This window comes from Thunnus maccoyii, chromosome 23, assembly GCF_910596095.1.
Source record: "Thunnus maccoyii chromosome 23, fThuMac1.1, whole genome shotgun sequence".
NCBI classification, from domain to species: Eukaryota; Metazoa; Chordata; class Actinopteri; order Scombriformes; family Scombridae; genus Thunnus; species Thunnus maccoyii.
The window spans coordinates 26,022,647-26,048,151 of NC_056555.1; the positions used below are offsets into that span (position 1 = coordinate 26,022,647).

At 42.1% G+C, this 25,505-nt stretch overlaps 2 protein-coding genes across 3 annotated transcripts in view; both read left to right on the forward strand.

The window, feature by feature from the left end:
• The window catches only part of cped1 (cadherin-like and PC-esterase domain containing 1), a 50,984-nt gene extending 41,441 nt beyond the window's left edge, over positions 1-9,543 (forward strand). The window contains exons 15-22 of one of the 2 annotated variants that reach the window (XM_042403410.1): positions 447-546; positions 788-924; positions 1,022-1,242; positions 1,318-1,419; positions 3,101-3,188; positions 5,329-5,475; positions 8,982-9,204; positions 9,461-9,543. In XM_042403410.1, the coding sequence (XP_042259344.1) occupies positions 447-546; positions 788-924; positions 1,022-1,242; positions 1,318-1,419; positions 3,101-3,188; positions 5,329-5,475; positions 8,982-9,200 (1,014 nt within the window). In that variant the 3' untranslated portion in view covers positions 9,201-9,204; positions 9,461-9,543. Of the gene's footprint in view, positions 1-446; positions 547-787; positions 925-1,021; positions 1,243-1,317; positions 1,420-3,100; positions 3,189-5,328; positions 5,476-5,558; positions 5,729-8,981; positions 9,205-9,460 lie in introns of those variants that run through there. The other variant, XM_042403411.1, reaches the window with a different exon arrangement.
• A 3,439-nt stretch (positions 9,544-12,982) lies between these two features.
• wnt16 (wingless-type MMTV integration site family, member 16) lies at positions 12,983-22,789 on the forward strand. The gene is made up of 4 exons (XM_042403412.1): positions 12,983-13,295; positions 14,782-15,008; positions 21,747-22,036; positions 22,229-22,789. Exons 1-4 carry the CDS (start codon positions 13,204-13,206, stop codon positions 22,685-22,687), a joined length of 1,068 nt encoding a protein of 355 aa, XP_042259346.1. The 5' UTR covers positions 12,983-13,203; the 3' UTR covers positions 22,688-22,789.
• Positions 22,790-25,505: the final 2,716 nt, after the last annotated feature.

Consider the following 25,505-nt stretch of genomic DNA (forward strand, 5'->3'; position numbering starts at 1 on the left):
TAGCACAGAACATACAAGCAAACTTACCCAACAGTTTTATTTCTGCACATGGATGATAAAATGATGAAGATGTGTGACTCAATAATAAATCCTTCCTTCCTCTTATTAACACAAATAAAAATCACTAAAATATTAAAAACATTTAATGCCTGATGAAGTTTATTCTTCTGCTCTCAACCAGTCAAAGACTAAATGAAACGTTTCTGTATGAAAACTAAACTCCAGAACATGCAGAGATGTTGTGTGTGTTCTGCAGACACGTCCTCTAAAACGCAGCTTGACTTGATTCTCATGGTTTCAGTTCTGGGTTTGTCTGTCTGACTGTTATCACGTCTTCATCATCAAACACCTGCCACGTCACGACATGTTGTTTGCTTTTGTTCATTTTGTTGTGAGTCCTCACCTGTCCTCACCTGTCCTCACCTGTCTGTCTGTGCCTCTTTCAGGACTGTGGTCTGCTGGTTCAGCCGGGTCGGTCTTGTGGTCTGGAGTCTTTCATCATGTCTCAGAGTCCACTTCAGACCTGCAGCTCAGGACATGAACCAGGTCTGTCTCCAACTGTTCTACACCACCTGTTTCACTATCTCATCTGTCTCTGTCTCACCTGTCTCACTATCTCACCTGTCTCTGTCTCACCTGTCTCACTATCTCACCTGTCTCACTATCTCACCTGTCTCTGTCTCACTATCTCACCTGTCTCACCTGTCTCTGTCTCACCTGTCTCTCTGTCTCTGTCTCACCTGTCTCTGTCTCACCTGTCTCTCTGTCTCTGACTCACCTGTCCCAGGTCGGTGGGTGGTGCCATGTCTCAGCTGTTCTGACAACAGGACGTGTGATTGGAGGGAGGTTGCCTGGCAACCAGACGGCTGTTACCACCCACTAGTGGACCGCCCGCTGCTGCAGGACTGTATGATGGACAGGAAGGTGAGGTCATGTGATGACGGTTGAGGTCATGTGATGACGTTTTCTTCACCTTCAGCTCATCAGACTCTTTATGTTTCCTGTTTCGTCTCCTGCTCAGCTGTTGTTCATCGGCGACTCGACCAATCGCGGGATGATGTACTTCCTGATGGAGCGGGTGAACTCCAGCCTGGAGGACTGGGGGAAGGCTCACGACACGCTGGTCTACAGGAACCTGAACGGGGGTCGGACGCTGGTCGGATACTCGTATTATCCTCAGTTCTGGTTGGAGAAGAAGCGGCGACCGACGTTCAGACAGGCGCTGCAGCAGCTGCTGCACAGGTGAGATCACCACGCGCCGTTACGGGTGGCTTCACCTGAAGGTCATGTGATGTATGATGTTTTACGTCTCTGCAGGTCACGACCTCTGCAGAACTCTCACCTGACTGTGCTGGTGGTGGGCGGAGTCCAGTGGCTCAACACCAACCACCTGGCGACGGTCAGAGAGGTGCTGGACAGGTGAGCACGCACGCACACACACACACGCACACACACACACAATAGATACTATACAATTTAAACTATAAATACAGTAAGTTAACGTATTTAGGTGTCGTTAACTTTGCTGGTCAAAGATGAAAGAGAAGGACAATATTTTATAAACATAAAATTCATTTGTGTTCAATTAAATCTTATTATAGTTTAATGCTTTGAACCAGTTTGTGGGTTAAAATTTGACCCAGTTTGGGTCGATATAGCAGCAACAACAACAGGTTAACTGTGTTACACACAACAAGCTTCAGCTACAAACTGTCACAGATGAATTCTTCTTGTACGAAACGATGTGCAGATGACAAGTTATTAACAATCAATAACAAACTGTGACATGAGCAGAGTAGATTATAACAAGCTTTAGTTTGGTTCAATAATAAAAACATTTCACACATTTCACATTTAAACCCAGTGATTTTTACTGGAAACCAGAGAAACCAGAGCACAAACCAACAATCAGCATAAGATCCTCGATACAAAGACAATCTGTTCAGGATCATAACACGACATTGACTTTTTACACTTTTGTTCCATAAAAAGTCTCACATGCTAAATAAAGACATTTCTGAAAAGCTCAACTTGTCGTCTGGTGACTCATGTAGAGACGAGCATAAACATCCTCAACGGTTCATTTCGAGGAGCCTGAACTGATAAATTTCTTCGTCTTTAGATCAGAAACATGTTAAAACAGTTTAGTTGAGACACTCTGGAGGTTTACTGACTGTTTCTCCAGCCGGCTGCTCTCAAGATTCAACACAAACGTGAGAAAAGGATCCATAAATATCTTCAGCTCATCCAGGAAAGATGAAATCAAAATAACATTTCAGTTTAGAGGAACTCCAAGATATTAACATTCAGTTTCTGTTGCAGGTTTTTAAAGTTCTGTTTGTGTTTTACACTGAATGCATCACACAGACTTCAGAGGCGTTCAGGGTGAATTTTGGGATGTTTTATGTTTTGGATCTCGATATGAAGTCTTCTTGGAGTCTCGTACTGCTGTGAACTTCACATCAGCCGACACAAATCCCCTCTGAAATTGTATTTATTGAGATATTTCACTAAAACCCAAATATTTCAACCTCATGGTGGCGCTAGAGAGACCAAAGTCAGTAAGAAACATCGTCTGAAGAGCAGGAAATAATTGTTGAGATATTTCAGTCAGTGGTGGACTGCAGTGTTCACTCTGGCACTTAACTGAGTCTTTTTTAATTATTTTTATTTTTTCTTAGTACAATGACAACATGAAAAACTCAACAAGTGACATTAAACACAAATAAAACGGACAGAAGAGCTAAATAACAGAGGACCTAACACGGTTCCCTGTGGAACACCTTTGTCCGTCCGTGACCTTTTTATTCCTTAATAGTCCCAAATATATCCTCAGGAGTTCATCTTCATCACAGTACTCCTTTCTGTATACTTGTTTTAGTCTTTGGTGAGACTTTCATCCAGTTTAATGGCAACCATTAAAGAATACATCAGATATATCTTACTGGACGTTTTTCTGCCCTCGGCCAGGTCTTACAGGCAGCTTTATTCACCAGTGTCGTGGTTTGGATTAATCACAGATTAACTGACGAGACAAAACTCATTTTTCACTGCTATCAAAGTCTGATTTGTGGTCTGACGACACTTTGATCTTCCTCAGAGAGTCCCTCAGTGAGATCCTGGTGGTGGTGAAGTCTTTGGGGATGGGCTTCCATCTTCCTGTGAACGGGATCCGGTCTCTCAGTCTGGTAGGTTTCCTGTTCCTGCTGCATGTCGGAGTTAAAAACATCCCATCATGTTAACTTTAATGCCAACAGTATATGAAATAATGCAGCTCAAAGTTCTTTACAACAAAAGACATAAAAGACAGAAAAATAAAAGATAGAAAATAAAACTCTTTTGATAACGTTAATAAAACACAAGATAAAATAAAGTGAATGCGTACTTCAGTGGTTTTAATTTGAGACTTAATACGTGAAAACTCAGGAAGTATTTCACCATCCTCGCCTCGCTCTCTGATTCAACAAAGGTCTCAATTAACTGAAATAAGCCTCTTTGAGTTTACCCCGAACATCTTCCCACAGGTTTAACCTCACTGTGGGTTTTATCTGTGTCGGGCGCAACCTAAAGCTGCCCCGGAAAAAAAAAAACACACTTAGTGACGATGTGGGGGTTTAAAATACACACTGCAGTCTTTTTTGTCAAACCTAAGATGTATGTAAAATATTCTGCTTTGAATAATAATGTGTCTGATATAGTTTTTCCACAAAAAAAGTTAAATTATCTTGTTAAAATCCTTAAAATGACATCTCCTTCTCAGTATGTTTGAACTGGAGGCTTCAAGTTTCCACATCACACTTGTGTAAGTTGAATACTGAACCACGATTGGCTCCAAACTAGCGGTGATGTCATAAATCCTGCTTGTAGGTACACGCCTTAAAATTGGATTTTCAATGAGCTCAGAAAAAACTTTCAGCAGACGAATGTGAAAACAAACTCGACACTGCGCACACATCATCCTGCACAGAGACGCTCAAACATCCAACTGTCAGAACAAGAAGAAAGTAAAAGTATATAAGTATTATGAGCTTGATGTAGTTAAAGTATTGCAGTAAAAGTACATAAGTATTATGAGCTTGATGTAGTTAAAGTATTGCAGTAAAAGTACATAAGTATTATGAGCTTGATGTAGTTAAAGTATTGCAGTAAAAGTAGTGGTTTGGTCCCTCTGACTGATATATTATTATATATGACATCATTAGATTATTAATAGTGAAGCATCAGTGTTAGAGCAGCATGTTACTGTTGTAGCTGCTGGAGGTGGAGCTAGTTTACACTACTTTATATACAGTTAGCTAGTTTAGTCCAGTGGTTCCCAACCTAGGGGTCGGGCCCCTCCAAAGGGTCAGCAGATAAATCTGAGGGGTGGTGAGATGATTAATGGGAGAGAAAAGAAGAAAAAACAAAGTTCTGATACACAAATCTGTTTTCAGTTTTTGGACTTTTTCTCTAATCTTTGATTTTTGCTGAAATATTGGATCATTTGAACATTTATTGAAATGAAAGCATGTGAGAAGTTTAGAGGGAAAAATCACTATTTGGTGGAGCTGTTAACAACTCATAGACATGTGAAATGTGACCCCGACTACACACTGCTTTTTGTAAGACGTCAAAAGACAAAAAGGTTGGAAACCACTGGTTTCATCTTTAACAATGTGTTGTATTTTAAAAGCTTGTTATATTATCCATTGTGTCAAATCTTCATCTGAAAAGTAACTAAAGCTGTCAAATAAATGTAGTGGAGTAGAAAGTACAATATTTCCCTCTGAAATGTAGAAAGTAGCATCACATGGAAATACTCAAGTAAAGTACAAGTACCTCTAAACTGTACTTCAGTTCAGTACTTGAGTAAATGTACTTTGTTACTTTCCAACACTGAGTGCAGACCTATTTTTTTAAAAATAGTCTTTGTCTTCTGTTTATTTTTAACTTTTACTGCTCATCTGCTCTTTTTCTGAGACTGTAAATGAGGTTTTTATAAGAAGATAATCACACAGAGCTTCCTGTAGAGAGACGTTAGTAACCTCGAGTTCTTCTGAGACAAAACATCAGCATCATTATCTGAAAACTGTGGAAGTTCAGTTCATTCAGAAAAAGAAAAAAACAGATGAAATGTTAAAATGCTAAAAAAAAACATACAAAAAACTCACAGTCAAAGGTTTGACTAATGTCAGAATTATGTATTTAAATTAGAATTGTGACTTTTTATCCCATAATTTTGAGTATTTTCATCATTTCTAACTTTTTTATGTTTGTGATGCATTAATTTCTTCTTCAGCTGAATCTGATCCTGTTTTGTGGTTTGTTGTTTGGTTATTGATCTCTCAGAGAGAAATCCAAGATCTGTACCAAGAGAACCGCAACATCATCACCACAGCAAAGCATCATGGGTATGAGGTGATCGACACGTTTGGCATCACGATGGGTCGATACAAAGAGTTCCTGCAGGGACGATGCGCCTGCCACTTTCATGAGGTGACACACTAAATCATGTTTATTGATTTTTTCCCTCAGATTGTCGTTAAAGGAACAGTCACAGTTATTTTGTTCTCCTTCAGGAGCGAGACGAACATTCAGAGGATCTTTGTTCAGATTTAAATATCATTGTGGAGTTCCTCAGGGCGCCATTCTCAGTCCTCTTCTGTTCTATCCCAAAATGCTTGTAAGAGATAAACCTGACAGTTTCTGATGCTCAGATATTAAAAAACTGAATAAATAAGGGCTCACTGAATGATTAAAGAGCTGTGTGGTGTAAACTGATGGTGGGGATGGATCAGGGTGATGGTGGGGATGGATCAGGGTGACGGTGGGGATGGATCAGGGTGATGGTGGGGATGGATCAGGGTGACGGTGGGGATGGATCAGGGTGACGGTGGGGATGGATCAGGGTGATGGGGATGGATCAGGGTGACGGTGGGGATGGATCAGGGTGACGGTGGGGATGGATCAGGGTGATGGTTGGGATGGATCAGGGTGATGTCGGGGATGGATCAGGGTGACGGTGGGGATGGATCAGGGTGACGGTGGGGATGGATCAGGGTGATGGGGATGGATCAGGGTGGTGATGGGGATGGATCAGGGTGGTGATGGGGATGGATCAGGGTGACGGTGGGGATGGATCAGGGTGACGGTGGGGATGGATCAGGGTGATGGTGGGGATGGATCAGGGTGACGGTGGGGATGGATCAGGGTGACGGTGGGGATGGATCAGGGTGACGGTGGGGATGGATCAGGGTGACGGTGGGGATGGATCAGGGTGACGGTGGGGATGGATCAGGGTGACGGTGGGGATGGATCAGGGTGACGGTGGGGATGGATCAGGGTGGTGATGGGGATGGATCAGGGTGACGGTGGGGATGGATCAGGGTGACGGTGGGGATGGATCAGGGTGACGGTGGGGATGGATCAGGGTGGTGATGGGGATGGATCAGGGTGGTGATGGGGATGGATCAGGGTGACGGTGGGGATGGATCAGGGTGACGGTGGGGATGGATCAGGGTGACGGTGGGGATGGATCAGGGTGACGGTGGGGATGGATCAGGGTGGTGATGGGGATGGATCAGGGTGATGTCGGGGATGGATCAGGGTGACGGTGGGGATGGATCAGGGTGACGGTGGGGATGGATCAGGGTGACGGTGGGGATGGATCAGGGTGACGGTGGGGATGGATCAGGGTGACGGTGGGGATGGATCAGGGTGATGGTGGGGATGGATCAGGGTGACGGTGGGGATGGATCAGGGTGATGGTGGGGATGGATCAGGGTGACGGTGGGGATGGATCAGGGTGATGGTGGGGATGGATCAGGGTGATGGGGATGGATCAGGGTGACGGTGGGGATGGATCAGGGTGACGGTGGGGATGGATCAGGGTGACGGTGGGGATGGATCAGGGTGGTGATGGGGATGGATCAGGGTGGTGATGGGGATGGATCAGGGTGATGTCGGGGATGGATCAGGGTGATGTCGGGGATGGATCAGGGTGGTGATGGGGATGGATCAGGGTGACGGTGGGGATGGATCAGGGTGATGTCGGGGATGGATCAGGGTGATGGTGGGGATGGATCAGGGTGACGGTGGGGATGGATCAGGGTGGTGATGGGGATGGATCAGGGTGACGGTGGGGATGGATCAGGGTGGTGATGGGGATGGATCAGGGTGATGGTGGGGATGGATCAGGGTGACGGTGGGGATGGATCAGGGTGACGGTGGGGATGGATCAGGGTGATGGTGGGGATGGATCAGGGTGACGGTGGGGATGGATCAGGGTGATGTCGGGGATGGATCAGGGTGATGGTGGGGATGGATCAGGGTGATGTTGGAGCCTCCTGCGCTGTAAAATGACTCAATTCTATCTGCTCACTAGTTTAAATTATTTGTAATGTTGAAATTAGCGGCTGCAGAGCGAGCGGCGTTGAGGCGGTACTACGTCACACCAGAAAGTCAAATCAGATCTGCAGGAAGCTTTAACCTGAGCCCGCCGCCGCCGCCGCCGCCGCCGCCACCGCCCAGCGCTGCGCCGCCCAGCGCTGCGCCGAGTGTTTACGTGTAACGTCTGTAGTTGCAGTTTGCGTCACTGAAAAAAATGAAAGCAGGACACTGGAAAGGTTGCTGGTTGTACAGCAGCTAAACAGTTTTTACAGCTTTCCAGAGGATGGACGTTTACAATCATGTCTGGAGTCGATCTTCCTCCGTCATCAGCCGACCGTCTGCTTAACGAGACTCAGCTGCAGGATTTTCTACTGTTTCATCTTCAATCCGTGATGAAGTTTTCAAACATGATTCTTCCTTCTGTTACTCAGCTGAAGGAGTATAATAAAGCTAAGCTAATGAGCTAACCCAATCACAGTAGAAGCTCATTAATAATGCAGAAGCAGCCTGCTGGAGGACAGACGGGGAGAAATCACTAATGTCACAGATATGTTTAAAATACACCCAGAGAGAGAGAGTATTTTTAACTTTTTCCTCATTTCTGTGGCTGATGGTACTCTTTAAAATATAACTGTTTCACCAGAAAATAAAACAAAATCAATCTGGAAATACACGGCCAAAGACCGTTTCAAGTTGAATTGAATTTGTAATGTACTTTAGAGAGAAAATGTGTTTCACCGGCTTGTAAAGTTCAGACTGTGAGCAGCTGCTGAACATGTGGCTGTTTTAATGATGAACGCAGGTAAATCAAATACAGATATTCTCACACAGAAACGTTAAACCACAAAGAAGCATCAATAATCCTAAAAATAGATATTTATTCTCATTTTCCACCTGGAAGTTTATTGAAAAGCTATTTTAAATAATGATTTTGGTTCCAACTCTGGTCTTAATTTGGGATTTATCCGTCATTTCTCTCAGTAATAATAGTAACAAAAGACGAACGGTTGTGTTAGAAAATATCTGCTTCTTTAGTAAAAGTCAAAGCTAGAAGACTGGACATAAAAACTGAAGGAACTCGAGTCAACTACGAATCCCAAGATGCATTTCAGTGATTATGATTCGTTACAGGAACTCTGATACGACGTGAACGCAGCGTTTTAATGCGTTCATGTTGAGGAAACTGATTTCACTGCAACTTAAATTATGAATTCAACAACACTTACTCCAGAGCTTTTTCATGGTCTTTGTCAGCTGGTGAATATCTGTTATGGGTTTTATTGTTTAATTATTTATTTTTTGAGTCAAACTGATTTTTTTTTAAATGTTTTTTTTTTTTATCTTAGAGGTTTTAAGAGTTTTATCTTTTATCATTTTCTGGTTCAGACTCAGAAACCACAGTTTAAACTTTTACATCAGATTGATTATTTGTATAAATGGACGACATTTATTTAATCATCATGGATTAAATGTCGAATCAGCAGATAAATATTCCAACAGGTGATGTTGATCTCACCAGCAGCTTCTATCGATTAATAAAATGTTTAAACTTTAGTTCCGGTGAGTTTCTGAGTGTTGAACTGACAGATGTTTGGTCCTCTTGTGTTCACCAGGTGGAGAAGTTATCTTCCTCCGAGTCTTCAGGCGACACAACGTCCACGACCAACAGAACCAGATTCACCAGACCTGGACCCGCACTCAGCAGCCAATCAGCCACCCTGAACACTAATCAGGAGGCGGGGTCTAATGCCTCGTCCTATCACGTGAGAGGACCAGTGAACCAGGTGTACTCTGAGATCCTGCTGAGCCGCCTGTGTCCCAGAAATACCTGAGAGAGTGTGTGTGTGTGTGTGTGTGTGTGTGTGTGTGTGTGTGTGTGTGTATGTGTGTGTGTGTGTGTGTGTGTGTGAGTGTGTGTGTGTGTGAGTGTGTGTGTGAGTGTGTGTGTGTGTGTGTGTGTGTGTGTGTGTGTATGTGTGTGTGTGTGTGTGAGTGTGTGTGAGTGTGTGTGTGTGTGAGTGTGTGTGTGAGTGTGTGTGTGTGAGTGTGTGTGTGTGTGTGTGTGTATGTGTGTATGTATGTATGTATGTGTGTGTGTGTGTGTGTGTGTGTGTGTGTGTGTGTGTGTGTGTGACCTGAACTTGAAAGGTCATGAGGTCATGAGGTCGCCGTCTGCAGGGAGGAGAGATGAAAGAAGAAAGAAACGATGCCAGCTGAACATTTTGAAGAACTCATTTGTGTTTTTCTGTTTTTCTGCAGGACGACAGAAATGTGACTTTTCTTTAGTTTTCTCAGAAACTAAACTAACGAGCCCTCAAACACACGAGAAAATATGTCTTTACCCACCTGTGAATCAGAACAAAGACAGAAAATCATCAGAAATCTAATGCTGCTCAAGTTTAGAAGCCAAATATTGAAAACTGAATGAAGATATTCTTCAGCATCAGCATCAGCAGCTCTCCAGTTTCCACCTGACAGATTCTGATTATCTGACTTTTTGTAATCTGCAACAAAGATTTTCTAATTAAACTGCTGATTTTCTAAAGTTCAGTAGCGACAGTTTACTGCAGCAGCAACTTCCTGCTGTTAACTGCAAACTGTGTAATGTGTAGAAGCTGCTTTATAATGTAGAGAAACAAGATGTTACATTCTGCTGTTTATCAGCTGGTTTCTAATCACAGCAGCTAGTTTCCAGTGTTGTTGTTGTTGCTTTCTGCTGTGTAGTAATAACTCTTTAATGCACAGCAGCTAGTTTTTCATTTGGAAAATATAGTTGTAAATAATTTCAGCTACATTCTAGTTGCTAATGAAACCGGCTAGTTTTTAATGTTCACCTGCTGGTTACTGAGATGCAGCAGCTGCTTGCTGCTGTGTAGCAGCTCTGTAATGTGCACCAACTTCTTAATGTGAAAAAAACAGTTCAAAGACTTCAGCTACAGTTCAGTGTTGGTGTCTAATGTGTTCTAACCAGCTGCTAAAGCTCACCAGATACTCTGTTATGCACATAAATAGTTTCTAATCAAACCAGCTAGTTTTAGTGTTCACCTCTAGTTCTTAAGACGCAGCAGCTACCAAAGAAAGCCATCTTTAAAAGTGGAAAACTAGTTTCAAATGCAGCTGAGCTGCATTCTAGTGTTCACCACCAGCTAGTGTCTCTAATGCGTTTATGTTGCACATCAGCTAGTTTCTGATGCTACTACAGTAATAACTAATACTGCAGTAGCTAAAGAGCGGCTAGTTTCTGATGCTACTACAGTAATAACTAATACTGCAGTAGCTAAAGAGCGGCTAGTTTCTAATGCTACTACAGTAATAACTAATACTGCAGTAGCTAAAGAGCGGCTAGTTTCTGATGCTACTACAGTAATAACTAATACTGCAGTAGCTAAAGAGAGGCTAGTTTCTGATGCTACTACAGTAATAACTAATACTACAGTAGCTAAAGAGAGGCTAGTTTCTGATGCTACTACAGTAATAACTAATACTGCAGTAGCTAAAGAGCGGCTAGTTTCTGATGCTACTACAGTAATAACTAATACTGCAGTAGCTAAAGAGCGGCTAGTTCCTGATGCTACTACAGTAATAACTAATACTGCAGTAGCTAAAGAGCGGCTAGTTTCTGATGCTACTACAGTAATAACTAATACTGCAGTAGCTAAAGAGCGGCTAGTTCCTGATGCTACTACAGTAATAACTAATACTGCAGTAGCTAAAGAGCGGCTAGTTCCTGATGCTACTACAGTAATAACTAATACTGCAGTAGCTAAAGAGCGGCTAGTTTCTAATGCTACTACAGTAATAACTAATACTGCAGTAGCTAAAGAGCGGCTAGTTTCTGATGCTACTACAGTAATAACTAATACTGCAGTAGCTAAAGAGAGGCTAGTTTCTGATGCTACTACAGTAATAACTAATACTACAGTAGCTAAAGAGAGGCTAGTTTCTGATGCTACTACAGTAATAACTAATACTGCAGTAGCTAAAGAGCGGCTAGTTTCTGATGCTACTACAGTAATAACTAATACTGCAGTAGCTAAAGAGCGGCTAGTTCCTGATGCTACTACAGTAATAACTAATACTGCAGTAGCTAAAGAGAGGCTAGTTTCTGATGTGCAGCTGATCTCTTCAGGTTTTAAACAGTAACATCAGGATGAACATCTGTGTTGGGCTGTCCTCTCAGGCCTGTTTCACCTGTAACCACACCCACCAGTGATGTCACAGTGTCCTGGAGTACACCTGTGTGTCACAGCAGCAGGTTACTGGAGGTCAGCGGAGAGAAGATGTTCATGTCTGTCTTTAATGTGAGAGTTTAAAATGCAGCGTTGGAGTTTAACATCTGATAATGAATCAAACACTAATGTCGCTCTCTCTGTCTGCTCCACATATACAGTATATATATAGTATATATATATATATATATATATTTCTGTTTATACCTCAGTCTGTGACTTTGTGAGACGACGTCTGAAACCAAAGACTCGATGAAAACTTGTTTCGTCTTATATATGAAAGATTCTCTGCTTATATTTCTATATTTTTCTACAGATGTATATTGTGCCTTTTATCTCTGAACATGTTTACATGCTGGAAAACAGAATATATGAATATTTATATGAATGTTATGACTCTTCTTCTGCTCTTTAAAGTATAACATGTTTATTAATAACAAATCAATCTGAAGAAATTAGTTTATTTTATTCTGTTTATTTCATGATCATCAGAATCTGTTTCTTCAAACTTTCACTAATGCACATTTTCAACTGTTAGATTTTCTTTATATATTTTAATAAATCTTTACCATGAAAATGATGTTTCATGAATCGGACTTGTTAATCAGCTGCATGTTTTTGTTCTGTTGAGTTGATGAAGTTTTATCTGCGGACGACAGGAACTCTTCACATCATCAAAATCTGCAAAAGACCAGCATGAAAAGTTTTCACACACAAACTAAGTTCTAAACTCAAAGTCCACTTACTCCAGAGCTTTTTGATGGATTCTCCCTCCACTGATGAGCTGAAAGCTCCAGAAACAGTTGAGTGAAGTTTTGTTCAATAAAACTGATAAAAAATATGTTTTAAAATGTTTTTAAATATGTTGCCTATAACCTTTTATCTTTAATGTGATTTTTTAAAATTTCAACTAACATTCACACCAAACTGCATTAAAAACTCATGCAGTTCCACTGCATATTAATTAGTTGATAAATCTGTTAATTCATAAAATGTCTTAATATTTCAGTGTTAAATAGTGTTTAATTGACAGAAATTGATTAATGATTCCACTTTAGATCCAAACAGAACTGATTATGATTAAAATAACCACAAAACCAAACTATTAAACATCAGACAGCAGCTCCTCGGTTATAACTTTTATAACTTTTATAACTTTTAACTTTTGTTATAAGTGATGTTTTTCAGTGTCAGACTGTTAAATTAGCGGATATCTGAATGGAGTTCGGTCTGTGATTAATCATCAGGTTCTTTGCAGAAGTTCACTGCAGGATCAGATATCACCTCGGTGCATAAATAACCCAGCTGTCAGTCTCTCTGCTCCGTCCAATCAGCGTCCAGCTCTGACGTCAGCTGTGACTATGAAGCCTCTGCTGCTCCAATCAGGATCCTGCAGGACCCAGACTGGTCCGGTCGGTCCCGCTTCCTCTGCTGCAGAATAAGAAGCGGTCTGCGGGCTGAACGGGATCCTCCAGCAGGGACTCACATCACTCATCCTCCCGGCAGTCAGAGCGGGATCCTCCGCGCGGACTGAGACCAGGATTTACCCACCTGCTCCCGACCCGGGTTTTAGTATGAGACTGGTGGACAGACTGATGAGGAGGTCATGGAGACACGGAGCTGCGGAGTCCGACACATGTGCACCCTGACCCTGCTGCTGGCCTCCGTGTGTCCGCTGTGCTGCAGAGCCAGCTGGGTGTGAGTATGAGACCAGACTCCGTTAACAGAACCGTGAATCTGAGGCTCACCTGCTCCGGGCTCCGAGCTCCCGGGCTCCGGGTTCCGGGCTCCCGGGCTCCGGGCTCCGGGCTCCGGGCCCCGGGCTCCGGGCTCCGGGACGCACCGCCTCACATGAGTCTATAATCCACATAATAAGATGTTTGATGCTATAAATATAAAGTTGTTTATTCTGTTAAAACACGTCGAGCGTCGCGTCTTCAGAATTATATTTCATGGAAACAAAAGCAGATTTTTTTAGCAGTTTTCCAGGGTTGGATGTCTGTATTTAAACTGTTTTGACGCTTTTATTACGCAATTCAGTCTGGAGATCCAATAAAACCAAATTCCATTTAAAACATCTGATTTATAGATTTTATTCAGGAGCTGCAGCTTCTGGGACAAAATATCACTTAAACACAACATATTAAACACAACATATTAAACTCAGCTGAAGGATGAAGCTAAATTAACTCTAAAATGTAGAATTTTCTGGACATGAAAGCAGAGTTTGTCCAGCTGCGTTCAGGCCTCTGTGTCTGTTTGGAATCCGCCTAATTTCATTAACAGAGCAGTGAATTGAAGGCTCTTCTGTCTGTTTCTACGAGCAAACATCATTTCAGATATTATCCAGTAAAGTGTCTGAAACGCCGGCGGTAAAAAAAAAAGTCCATAAAATATCAGTTTTGTAAATAAAACACCAACATTTTTGGGATTAATTGTGCGCGCGCTGGTTTGACGCAGAAACTTTGTGCGTCCAATAAAGTGAAATTCCAGTGAAGAAAAGCGGTGATTTCACGGCTGAGCGCGAAGTTTGATCCTCAGTGACCCAGCAGACGTGTTCACCTGGTTTTCATTCACTATTCAGTGTTTTACTTCTAACAGCTGTGATTTAACGCGCGAGACACTTATCTGAAATTTAAATCAGTCAGCTGTGGGAATAATTCTGTAAAAAAAATAAAATAAGCGACACATCTGTTCTGTTATTCATTCACTGTTTAATAAAAGCAGAATAAATCACCTGAGGGACTCTGTGCGCTGTTAACGCGCATGCGCACCGCTCCAGTAATTATGACAGTATCAGTTTCAGCAGTCAGAGCTTCACAAGTGGATCATTTTTAAATTTGACATTTTATTAAAATAAATATCAATCAGCAGTTTATACACCGTTTGACCTTTGACCTTCACATGTGCAGATTTGTTATTTATTTCAGTGTATAAACGCAGTTCAGAGGTTGTAAAAAACTGCTCAGTGTGATGATGATGATGATGGTGGTGGTGATGATGGTGATGATGATGATGATGATGGTGGTGGTGATGGTGATGATGATGATGATGATGATGGTGATGATGATGATGATGGTGATGGTGATGGTGATGGTGATGATGATGATGGTGGTGGTGATGGTGATGATGATGATGATGGTGATGATGGTGATGATGATGTTGGTGCCGGTGTCGCCTGCAGGCGGTTGGGTCTGACCCCGGCGGGAGTCCCGGAGAAGTTGGGCTGCAGCTCGCCCCCGCTCAGCCCCAAACAGCGCGAGCTGTGCCGGAAGAAGCCGTTCCTGCTGCCCAGCATCCAGGACGGAGCCCGGCTGGCCGTCACCGAGTGTCAGAGCCAGTTCAGACACGAGAGGTGGAACTGCTCCACCGGAGACCGGCAGTCCGTGTTCGGCCACGAGCTCACGAGCGGTGAGCACTGATCAGTTCATTCATGAACCTTAATGAACCTTTAATTACAGTTCACTAATTCACTAATCCCTTCAACTGCTCATTAGTCTGAAAACTGAAATCTCATTTCATCTCATTTAATCTCATTTCATCTCATTTCTCGTGTTTTAAGGGTTAAAAACAAGAACCGGAAGTCTCATATCAATTTAGCTTCAGAAGCTCTTAATTAACTAATGAAGCAGATTTTAAATAAATGACTTTGCATCTTAATTCACACATTAATTCTCATCAGTTTACATTAAATCTGAAACATGTTCAGCTGCCAGTTGATGATGTTTTAAAAGATTTGAACAGTTTAATCAGATATAAAACATATTTATGGACACATTATGAAACATGTGAAGGGTTTTACTGAGTGGATTAATTAATGTGGTTTTAACATATAAACAATAATAATAATAATAATAGAGGCAAAGACTTTGTGGTTAATTAAAAGATAAATGAAGAAGTTAAAAACCTTTAAACGGCATAAAAATCTTCCTCAAATGTTTTCCTTGATTAAAAGAAATAACAGATTAGTTTATATGATATTTTACAGGATTTAATCCCTTCAAACCCATTAAACCCATTAAACAAGGACCAGAAAGAGTCTTTATTTGTTCAGATGAAAGAATCTCTGCGTGTGTCTTCAGGGATCATTTAAGATTTAATTTAAGGATATTTTCTTTCCTCCACAATCATCATGAAGCTGATTCAGCAGCAGTTTAACGTCTCCGAGCCTCTGAAGTTGTGAATCGTTGTAGTTGTGAATAGTTGTAGTTGTGAATCGTTGTAGTTGTGAATCGTTGTAGTTGTGAATAGTTGTAGTTGTGAATCGTTGTAGTTGTGAATCGTTGTAGTTGTGAATAGTCGTAGTTGTGAATAGTTGTAGTTGTGAATCGTTGTAGTTGTGAATAGTTGTAGTTGTGAATCGTTGTAGTTGTGAATAGTTGTAGTTGTGAATCGTTGTAGTTGTGAATCGTTGTAGTTGTGAATAGTTGTAGTTGTGAATCGTTGTAGTTGTGAATCGTTGTAGTTGTGAATAGTCGTAGTTGTGAATAGTTGTAGTTGTGAATCGTTGTAGTTGTGAATAGTTGTAGTTGTGAATCGTTGTAGTTGTGAATAGTTGTAGTTGTGAATCGTTGTAGTTGTGAATAGTTGTAGTTGTGAATCGTTGTAGTTGTGAATAGTCGTAGTTGTGAATAGTTGTAGTTGTGAATCGTTGTAGTTGTGAATCGTTGTAGTTGTGAATAGTCGTAGTTGTGAATAGTTGTAGTTGTGAATCGTTGTAGTTGTGAATAGTTGTAGTTGTGAATCGTTGTAGTTGTGAATAGTTGTAGTTGTGAATCGTTGTAGTTGTGAATCGTTGTAGTTGTGAATAGTCGTAGTTGTGAATAGTTGTAGTTGTGAATCGTTGTAGTTGTGAATAGTTGTAGTTGTGAATCGTTGTAGTTGTGAATAGTTGTAGTTGTGAATCGTTGTAGTTGTGAATAGTTGTAGTTGTGAATCGTTGTAGTTGTGAATAGTCGTAGTTGTGAATAGTTGTAGTTGTGAATCGTTGTAGTTGTGAATCGTTGTAGTTGTGAATAGTCGTAGTTGTGAATAGTTGTAGTTGTGAATCGTTGTAGTTGTGAATAGTTGTAGTTGTGAATCGTTGTAGTTGTGAATCGTTGTAGTTGTGAATAGTTGTAGTTGTGAACCAGAGTTGCAGCGTTTGTCTCGTGACGTCTCTTCAGTTCTTAAAGCTGAACTTTAATCCAATCAGCAGCGTTTTATCGGAGGGTTTATTATATATATATATATATACGTTCAGAGCTTGACTCAGAAAGGTGATTTTAATGGAGGTTCAGACGCTGCAGATTATATCTGAGAGTCATGTTAGATAACAAATGTTTCTGTGTGGGTCACATGTTTCCTGTCAGGACATTAAAAGCATGTGAGGCGTCTGTAAGTGGCTGTAATGAGTTCAGCGTCTTCATGCTGACAGAGAAGTCGCTGTTCGCAGATCGAGGCTTTAAAACGGCCAAAATCCAAATAATAAAAAAGGTGAATGAATGTTTATCTTCAGGATGTGTTTCACTCTTTCACACACACACATCCTGGTAAATTAGTGGGAAAACCTGTCAGGCAGTTTTCACTGTTCACACCTGCAGCTGCGTTCAGGAACATTTCCAGCTTGAACCTTTTCACACGTGACGAGGGAACGCAGGAGCAGGTGAGACGAAGGAGAAGAAGAAGATGTGGCGAGGCCGGATGTATGAGGATGTATGAAGATGTATGAGGATGTACGAGGATGTATGAGGATGTACGAGGATGTATGAGGATGTACGAGGATGTATGAGGATGTATGAGGATGTACGAGGATGTATGAGGATGTACGAGGATGTACGAGGATGTATGAGGATGTATGAGGATGTACGAGGATGTATGAGGATGTACGAGGATGTATGAGGATGTACGAGGATGTATGAGGATGTATGAGGATGTACGAGGATGTATGAGGATGTACGAGGATGTACGAGGATGTATGAGGATGTATGAGGATGTACGAGGATGTACGAGGATGTATGAGGATGTATGAGGATGTATGAGGATGTACGAGGATGTACGAGGATGTACGAGGATGTATGAGGATGTACGAGGATGTACGAGGATGTATGAGGATGTATGAGGATGTACGAAGATGTATGAGGATGTATGAGGATGTATGAGGATGTATGAGGATGTATGAGGATGTATGAGGATGTATGAGGATGTATGAGGATGTATGAGGATGTATGAGGATGTACGAGGATGTATGAGGATGTATGAGGATGTACGAGGATGTACGAGGATGTACGAGGATGTATGAGGATGTATGAGGATGTACGAAGATGTATGAGGATGTATGAGGATGTATGAGGATGTATGAGGATGTATGAGGATGTATGAGGATGTACGAGGATGTACGAGGATGTATGAGGATGTATGAAGATGTATGAGGATGTATGAGGATGTATGAGGATGTATGAGGATGTATGAAGATGTATGAGGATGTATGAGGATGTACGAGGATGTATGAGGATGTACGAGGATGTATGAGGATGTATGAGGATGTATGAGGATGTATGAGGATGTATGAGGATGTATGAGGATGTACGAGGATCTATGAGGATGTATGAGGATGTATGAGGATGTACGAAGATGTATGAGGATGTATGAGGATGTATGAGGATGTATGAGGATGTATGAGGATGTATGAGGATGTACGAGGATGTATGAGGATGTATGAGGATGTATGAGGATGTATGAAGATGTATGAGGATGTATGAGGATGTACGAGGATCTATGAGGATGTATGAGGATGTATGAGGATGTACGAGGATGTACGAGGATGTATGAGGATGTATGAGGATGTATGAGGATGTACGAGGATGTACGAGGATGTACGAGGATGTATGAGGATGTATGAGGATGTATGAGGATGTATGAGGATGTATGAGGATGTACGAGGATGTATGAGGATGTATGAGGATGTACGAAGATGTATGAGGATGTATGAGGATGTATGAGGATGTACGAGGATGTATGAGGATGTATGAGGATGTATGAGGATGTATGGCGGGCGGCGAGGAGCTGCTCGTGTCCCGTCAGTGTTAATACGCAACGTAAACAAGTCACAGATGTAAATACATCAGCAGAGGAGTCCGTTTTCTTCAGGGTTAGAGTCATATGGAAGAGAAGAGTCTGTTTCTGAACAGATCATAACTCAACAATCATGAAGAGAAAACACAAGCAGAGAAAACTGAACCATTTAAATAATAATTAAATAAGAATTAATAACTGATCGATGGGAGAGTTTACTGACATTAACACTTTGACCTTTTTCACACATTTGTATAAGAGATAAAATTCATTCTGTGCTCAGCAAAGCAACATTAGTGAATCTAATATGTTGTTATGATGATGACATTATTAACTAGAAATTCAGTTGTTCTTTAATAATATAATATAATAATAAAACTTCTCGCTGGAAAGTTCTGAAAGAGAATAAATCTGTTTTTATTTTATTTTATTATACAGCTGCTGTGTTGATATTTATCTACATCCAGTTTAAATCTTAAATAAATAAATTCATCTGAAGGATAAATTAACAGGTTTTAAAATGTATTTCTTTGTGTTTAGGAGGAAGCGGCTGTTAATCCAGAGTTCATTATATTTACCAAGTATTGTAAATATAATGTATATATATATATATATAACATCCACATTGTTTATATTAATCTGCTGTAACTGTTATTGATTCTACAGTCTGAACATTATTCAAAAACATTTCATTTATATAACCTTTAATAACTTTTAATAACCTTTAATAACCTTTAATAACCTTTATAAGTTCTATTAGTTTTGTTAGTTTCAAATTGATTATACAGTGATCATTTAAGGGCTATTTGAAATATTGATTATTAAATATCGATCTCTGATATCTATCTATCAGTCTGTCAGGAGTCAGACTGACATCACCTCCAACCAGTATGTAACCAGTATGTAACCAGTATGTAACCAGTATGTAACCAGTATGTAACCAGTAGGAAGACTGAGTTTAGTTTAGTGTTGATGCAACACATTTCTATTTTATGATCATTGTTTTATCCATAAACATGAACCAAATCAATAATAAGACAATAAATCTGGAGAAGACGTCCAGTGATGATCAAACACCTGCTGGAACAGACGGCGACTCGTAGCTGAACATCTGACGTATCCGTTAGTCTTTAAGCTCTTTACGTCTAATAGTCTTTAAGTTCCTTTCAATTAAAAGACGAGCAGCAAATATCACAGAAGCTGAAGCTGAAGCTGATCTTAATAAAGGTTTAAGGAGGCGGAGTGAAAACCTCGAGGTACGACCATCATCAGAACTTTTACACTGTTTGTGTTCAATGTTCAACCTGCAGATGAAGCTGTGAAGTGCTGCTTCGCCTTCTTTCCTCGCCTGCTCTTCTTTGCAGATTAGCGGTTTCTGTTCGCTTTCAGATGTCTTCCCTCACTGGCGGTGCGCCCGAATACAAATACGTTATTCAGCAAAGCACAAATAGTGAATTTAATATGAATATTTGTTTCATACATATACTAGCTCGCAGGTCGGTTACATCACTATCTCAGTGTCTCTCCTCTGCTCCGCTGTGACGTCTATCAGCAGGTCTCAGTGAGGGGAGTCACATCCACCTGCTGCATGACGCACATTTCCTTATTATGACATCAGTCCTGGAGTTGGGGGTGTTACCAAGAGACTCTCCATAACCTGTTGTTCCTCTTCTCCTTTCCACAAAGTTAGGTTGTAAAAAAATAGGCAATAAATGAAAAGAGCAAAACAAGAATCACCTTTGAAGTTCTTCTACATGTTCCAGGCTGTGCTGTCTGTGTGTTATGGGTGTATAAACAGGTAGAGGTCTGTCTGCAGGGAGGTGATGAGTAAAGTTTTATCTCAGTAGTCAGCGCAGTCGTCTCTCCAGTTAGAGACCCGGTGTGGGGACGTCGTCCTTCATAAGGTAGTTTATTCATGAACACTTATTTAACTTATTTAATATCCTAAAATTAAAGCGTAATTTGCGTAAACGCCTATTTCCACTTTTATTCCAATAAAAATATGAATAAAATGCTGTCTCAACAGATACAAACACAAATAGTGGTCTCTGCACATCCCGTACTACTAGTTTAGTGAAGAGGATTATGATGATTGACTCTTTCTTTTTCAAACTTTTAGATGAAGACACCATCTTCTCTTGTATGTTTCTTGGTTCAGTATGTGTCCCTTCATGTCATCGTTTTCCTTTCTGCACTCTTAACTGCACTGTTTTAGCTGTCGCAGCTAGCATGTTGCTGTGCTGCTGCTAGCATGTTGCTGTGCTGCTGCTAGCATGTTGCTGTGCTGCAGCTAGCATGTTGCTATGCTGCTGCCAGCATGTTGCTGTGCTGCTGCCAGCATGTTGCTGTGCTGCTGCTAGCATGTTGCTGTGCTGCTGCCAGCATGTTGCTGTGCTGCTGCTAGCATGTTGCTGTGCTGCTGCTAGCATGTTGCTGTGCTGCTGCCAGCATGTTGCTGTGCTGCTGCTAGCATGTTGCTATGCTGCTGCCAGCATGTTGCTGTGCTGCTGCCAGCATGTTGCTGTGCTGCTGCTAGCATGTTGCTATGCTGCTGCATCTGACCACTAACTTCCTCCGTGTGGTCGTCCACACACGTTTTCCAAATGAGTCGATAACTTTCAATATCGTTTCCACTGATGTGTTTGTAGCCTCCTCTGAAACGAACCTTTTGCTTTCTTCTCCATGTGGTATCTGTCGGCGTCTCGTCATAACTCTGCCCTGAACCGTCTTTGAACGGGAGGGTTTAAGAGACTGAAGGCTTCGTATTTTTTATCATACTTTGGGCAGAGTTGTGTTGTCGATAAGTATTATGTCGGGACTCTTTGCGGAGCACGGAGGGATGTGACTGCTCAGCACGCCATCCAACCAGACGCCATTTTCCCTGAAATGATACAAGGTCTTGAGGTGGGAAACTGGCGCTACAGATTTTCCTGAACATGGATCCCTGCTCCCGTTCACACATGACCCCAGGCAGGACTGCCTGTAGAAATACTGGATTCAGCTTTGGATCTGCTAAAAGTTTGAGTCAAAACGTTTGAAGACGCTGACGTGTAAAATCTGATGTTAACGTTCGCTTTGTTGTTTCTGGTCGTGCAGGAACTAAAGAGACGGCGTTCTTGTATGCGGTGATGGCGGCAGGGCTGGTCCACGCCGTCACGCGCTCCTGCAGTCAGGGCAACCTGACGGAGTGCGGCTGCGACGCCCGGCGGCAGGGCGGCGGCTCGCCGGCCGAGGGCTGGCACTGGGGCGGCTGCTCCGACCACATCCAGTACGGAACCTGGTTCAGCAGGAAATTCATCGACGGCGCCCCCAAAAACACGTCGACAGCTCGAGGAGGATACACGCTGCTGACCATGAACCAGCACAACAGCGAGGCCGGACGACAGGTCAGGTTACACATGCTTCCTGCAGGAGTTTCACATTAAAAGCCTGCCTAAATCTGACAGCATTATTTAAACTTACATTTTACCACCGAACGCTGCAGATGATAAATTGACGTCTGTAGCAATCTCTTCTTCTTCTTCTTCTTCTTCTTCTTCTTCTTCTTCTTCTTCTTCTTCTTCTTCTCTGTGTCTCAGGCCATCGACCGGACGATGTCCACTGACTGTCGCTGTCACGGCGTCTCCGGCTCCTGTGCGGTGAAGACGTGTTGGAGGACGATGGCGGCGTTTGAGCGTGTCGGCGTGTATCTGAAGGAGCGGTACGAGCACAGTGTCCAGGTGTCTGACAGATCGAGGAGGAAGACGAGGAGGAAGGAGCAGCGCCGCCTCCCCGTTGACAAACACCAGCTCATCTTCATCAACAAGTCTCCAAACTACTGCCTGGAGGACCGGCGCGTCGGCGTGTTCGGCACCAGAGGGCGCCGCTGCAACCGGACATCCAGCGGCTCCGATGGCTGCAACCTGCTCTGCTGCGGCCGCGGATACAACACGCACCTGGTCAGACACGTCCAGCGCTGCGAGTGCAAGTTCGTCTGGTGCTGCTACGTCCACTGCAGGCGCTGCGAGAGCATGAACGACATGCACACCTGCAAATAGACACGAGTCACACCTGCAACTAAACACGAGTCACACCTGCAGATAAACACGAGTCACACCTGCAACTAAACACGAGTCACACCTGCAGATAAACACGAGTCACACCTGCAACTAAACACGAGTCACACCTGCAGATAAACACGAGTCACACCTGCAGATAAACACGAGTCACACCTGCAGATAAACACGAGTCACACCTGCAACTAAACACGAGTCACACCTGCAGATAAACACGAGTCACACCTGCAACTAAACACGAGTCACACCTGCAGATAAACACGAGTCACACCTGCAGATAAACACGAGTCACACCTGCAGATAAACACGAGTCACACCTGCAGATAAACACGAGTCACACCTGCAGATAAACACGAGTCACACCTGCAGATAAACACGAGTCACACCTGCAGATAAACACGAGTCACACCTGCAACTAAACACGAGTCACACCTGCAGATAAACACGAGTCACACCTGCAACTAAACACGAGTCACACCTGCAGATAAACACGAGTCACACCTGCAGCTAAACACGAGTCACACCTGCAGATAAACACGAGTCACACCTGCAGATAAACACGAGTCACACCTGCAGATAAACACGAGTCACACCTGCAACTAAACACGAGTCACACCTGCAGATAAACACGAGTCACACCTGCAGATAAACACGAGTCACACCTGCAGATAAACACGAGTCACACCTGCAACTAAACACGAGTCACACCTGCAGATAAACACGAGTCACACCTGCAACTAAACACGAGTCACACCTGCAGATAAACACGAGTCACACCTGCAACTAAACACGAGTCACACCTGCAGATAAACACGAGTCACACCTGCAACTAAACACGAGTCACACCTGCAGATAAACACGAGTCACACCTGCAGATAAACACGAGTCACACCTGCAGATAAACACGAGTCACACCTGCAACTAAACACGAGTCACACCTGCAGATAAACACGAGTCACACCTGCAACTAAACACGAGTCACACCTGCAGATAAACACGAGTCACACCTGCAGATAAACACGAGTCACACCTGCAGATAAACACGAGTCACACCTGCAACTAACCACGAGTCACACCTGCAACTAAACACGAGTCACACCTGCAACTAAACACGAGTCACACCTGCAACTAAACACGAGTCACACCTGCAGATAAACACGAGTCACACCTGCAGATAAACACGAGTCACACCTGCAACTAAACACGAGTCACACCTGCAGATAAACACGAGTCACACCTGCAACTAAACACGAGTCACACCTGCAGATAAACACGAGTCACACCTGCAACTAAACACGAGTCACACCTGCAGATAAACACGAGTCACACCTGCAGATAAACACGAGTCACACCTGCAGATAAACACGAGTCACACCTGCAACTAAACACGAGTCACACCTGCAGATAAACACGAGTCACACCTGCAGATAAACACGAGTCACACCTGCAGATAAACACGAGTCACACCTGCAACTAAACACGAGTCACACCTGCAGATAAACACGAGTCACACCTGCAACTAAACACGAGTCACACCTGCAGATAAACACGAGTCACACCTGCAACTAAACACGAGTCACACCTGCAACTAAACACGAGTCACACCTGCAACTAAACACGAGTCACACCTGCAACTAAACACGAGTCACACCTGCAGATAAACACGAGTCACACCTGTAAATAAAGAAAATATTATTAAAAACAGACGAGCTGCAGAGACAAACTCATCAGATTCTCCTTCGACCAATCAGGAACCTTCGTACAACCTCAGACTGTGATTGGTGGTAAAATGACTTTATATAAACTGACGAACGAAGAGGAAATCCTTCAGTTTGGTGTTTGTGTGACGTTTAAACTGTAGTGAACTTCCTGTTGAGGACGTTCGGCGTCTGCGGCGCCACCAGCAGCAGAATTCAAACTTCAGAATCTTTAATCAGAAGAAACAAAATAACAAACGTTTCAGTAAAAAGAATCAAAACGTCTGAAACATCAATAATATAAAAAATGATGAAATGTTTTTGTATTTTTTGCAATAAATGATTATTTATATATAAATATTTGTGTTTGATTTTTACTGCAGTCTGTAATATTCTGAACAAAAAACACAATATTTTATATTTACAGTTTTGTAAACGTTTAGTTTTATTCTGTCGTGAATATTTATAATCCTGAAAAAACAGATTAATGTAACAAAACAAACAACATGAAAACCATAAAAATCAAAGAACAACTCAGTAAAAATGAAATTATTTCAACAGTTTGCTGAAAAACAGAAGCAGATTTTGGTTGTTTATTAAATATTAAAGAACTTTAACGATTAATTGATTAACAAAAAAAAAAACAATCAGCAACTATTTTGATAATTGATTTATCATTTAAGTCTTTATTTCAAGCAAAAATATTTAATATTTTATTTATTTTATTCTATTTATGTATTTATTTATTTGTTTATGTAAATACAAACAACATAAAAACAGTTTGTATGAAGACAAAATACAAACAAGAGAAAACAAACAACATGAAACAGTTTCCTGAAAAACAGACTTTGGTTTTCCTGTTTTTGAAGCTTTCAGCCACATCTCATGGCCTTCTCAGTGGATGCAGTTGTCATGGCAACGGTCACTTTTTATAGTTTCAGCTTTCATCTTCTCACTAAAATCTCTCATTTCTTCATTTCCAGCTACAATAATCCAACAGAGAGAAGAGAGAGAGTGACACCATCTGTTTATTGTTTCAGCTGTGACTTCCTGTCTGTGATGTCATCACTCTGCTGCCCCCTGCTGGACAAACCAGACAAAAA

Coding starts and splice junctions, on each gene's coding strand:
- wnt16 (XM_042403412.1), top strand. CDS start 13,204: ATGGAGACACGGAGCTGCGGAGTCCGACACATGTGCACCCTGACCCTG. Junction 13,296..14,781: donor TGCTGCAGAGCCAGCTGGGT/GTGAGTATGAGA, acceptor TGTCGCCTGCAG/GCGGTTGGGTCTGACCCCGG. Junction 22,037..22,228: donor ACAGCGAGGCCGGACGACAG/GTCAGGTTACAC, acceptor TCTGTGTCTCAG/GCCATCGACCGGACGATGTC.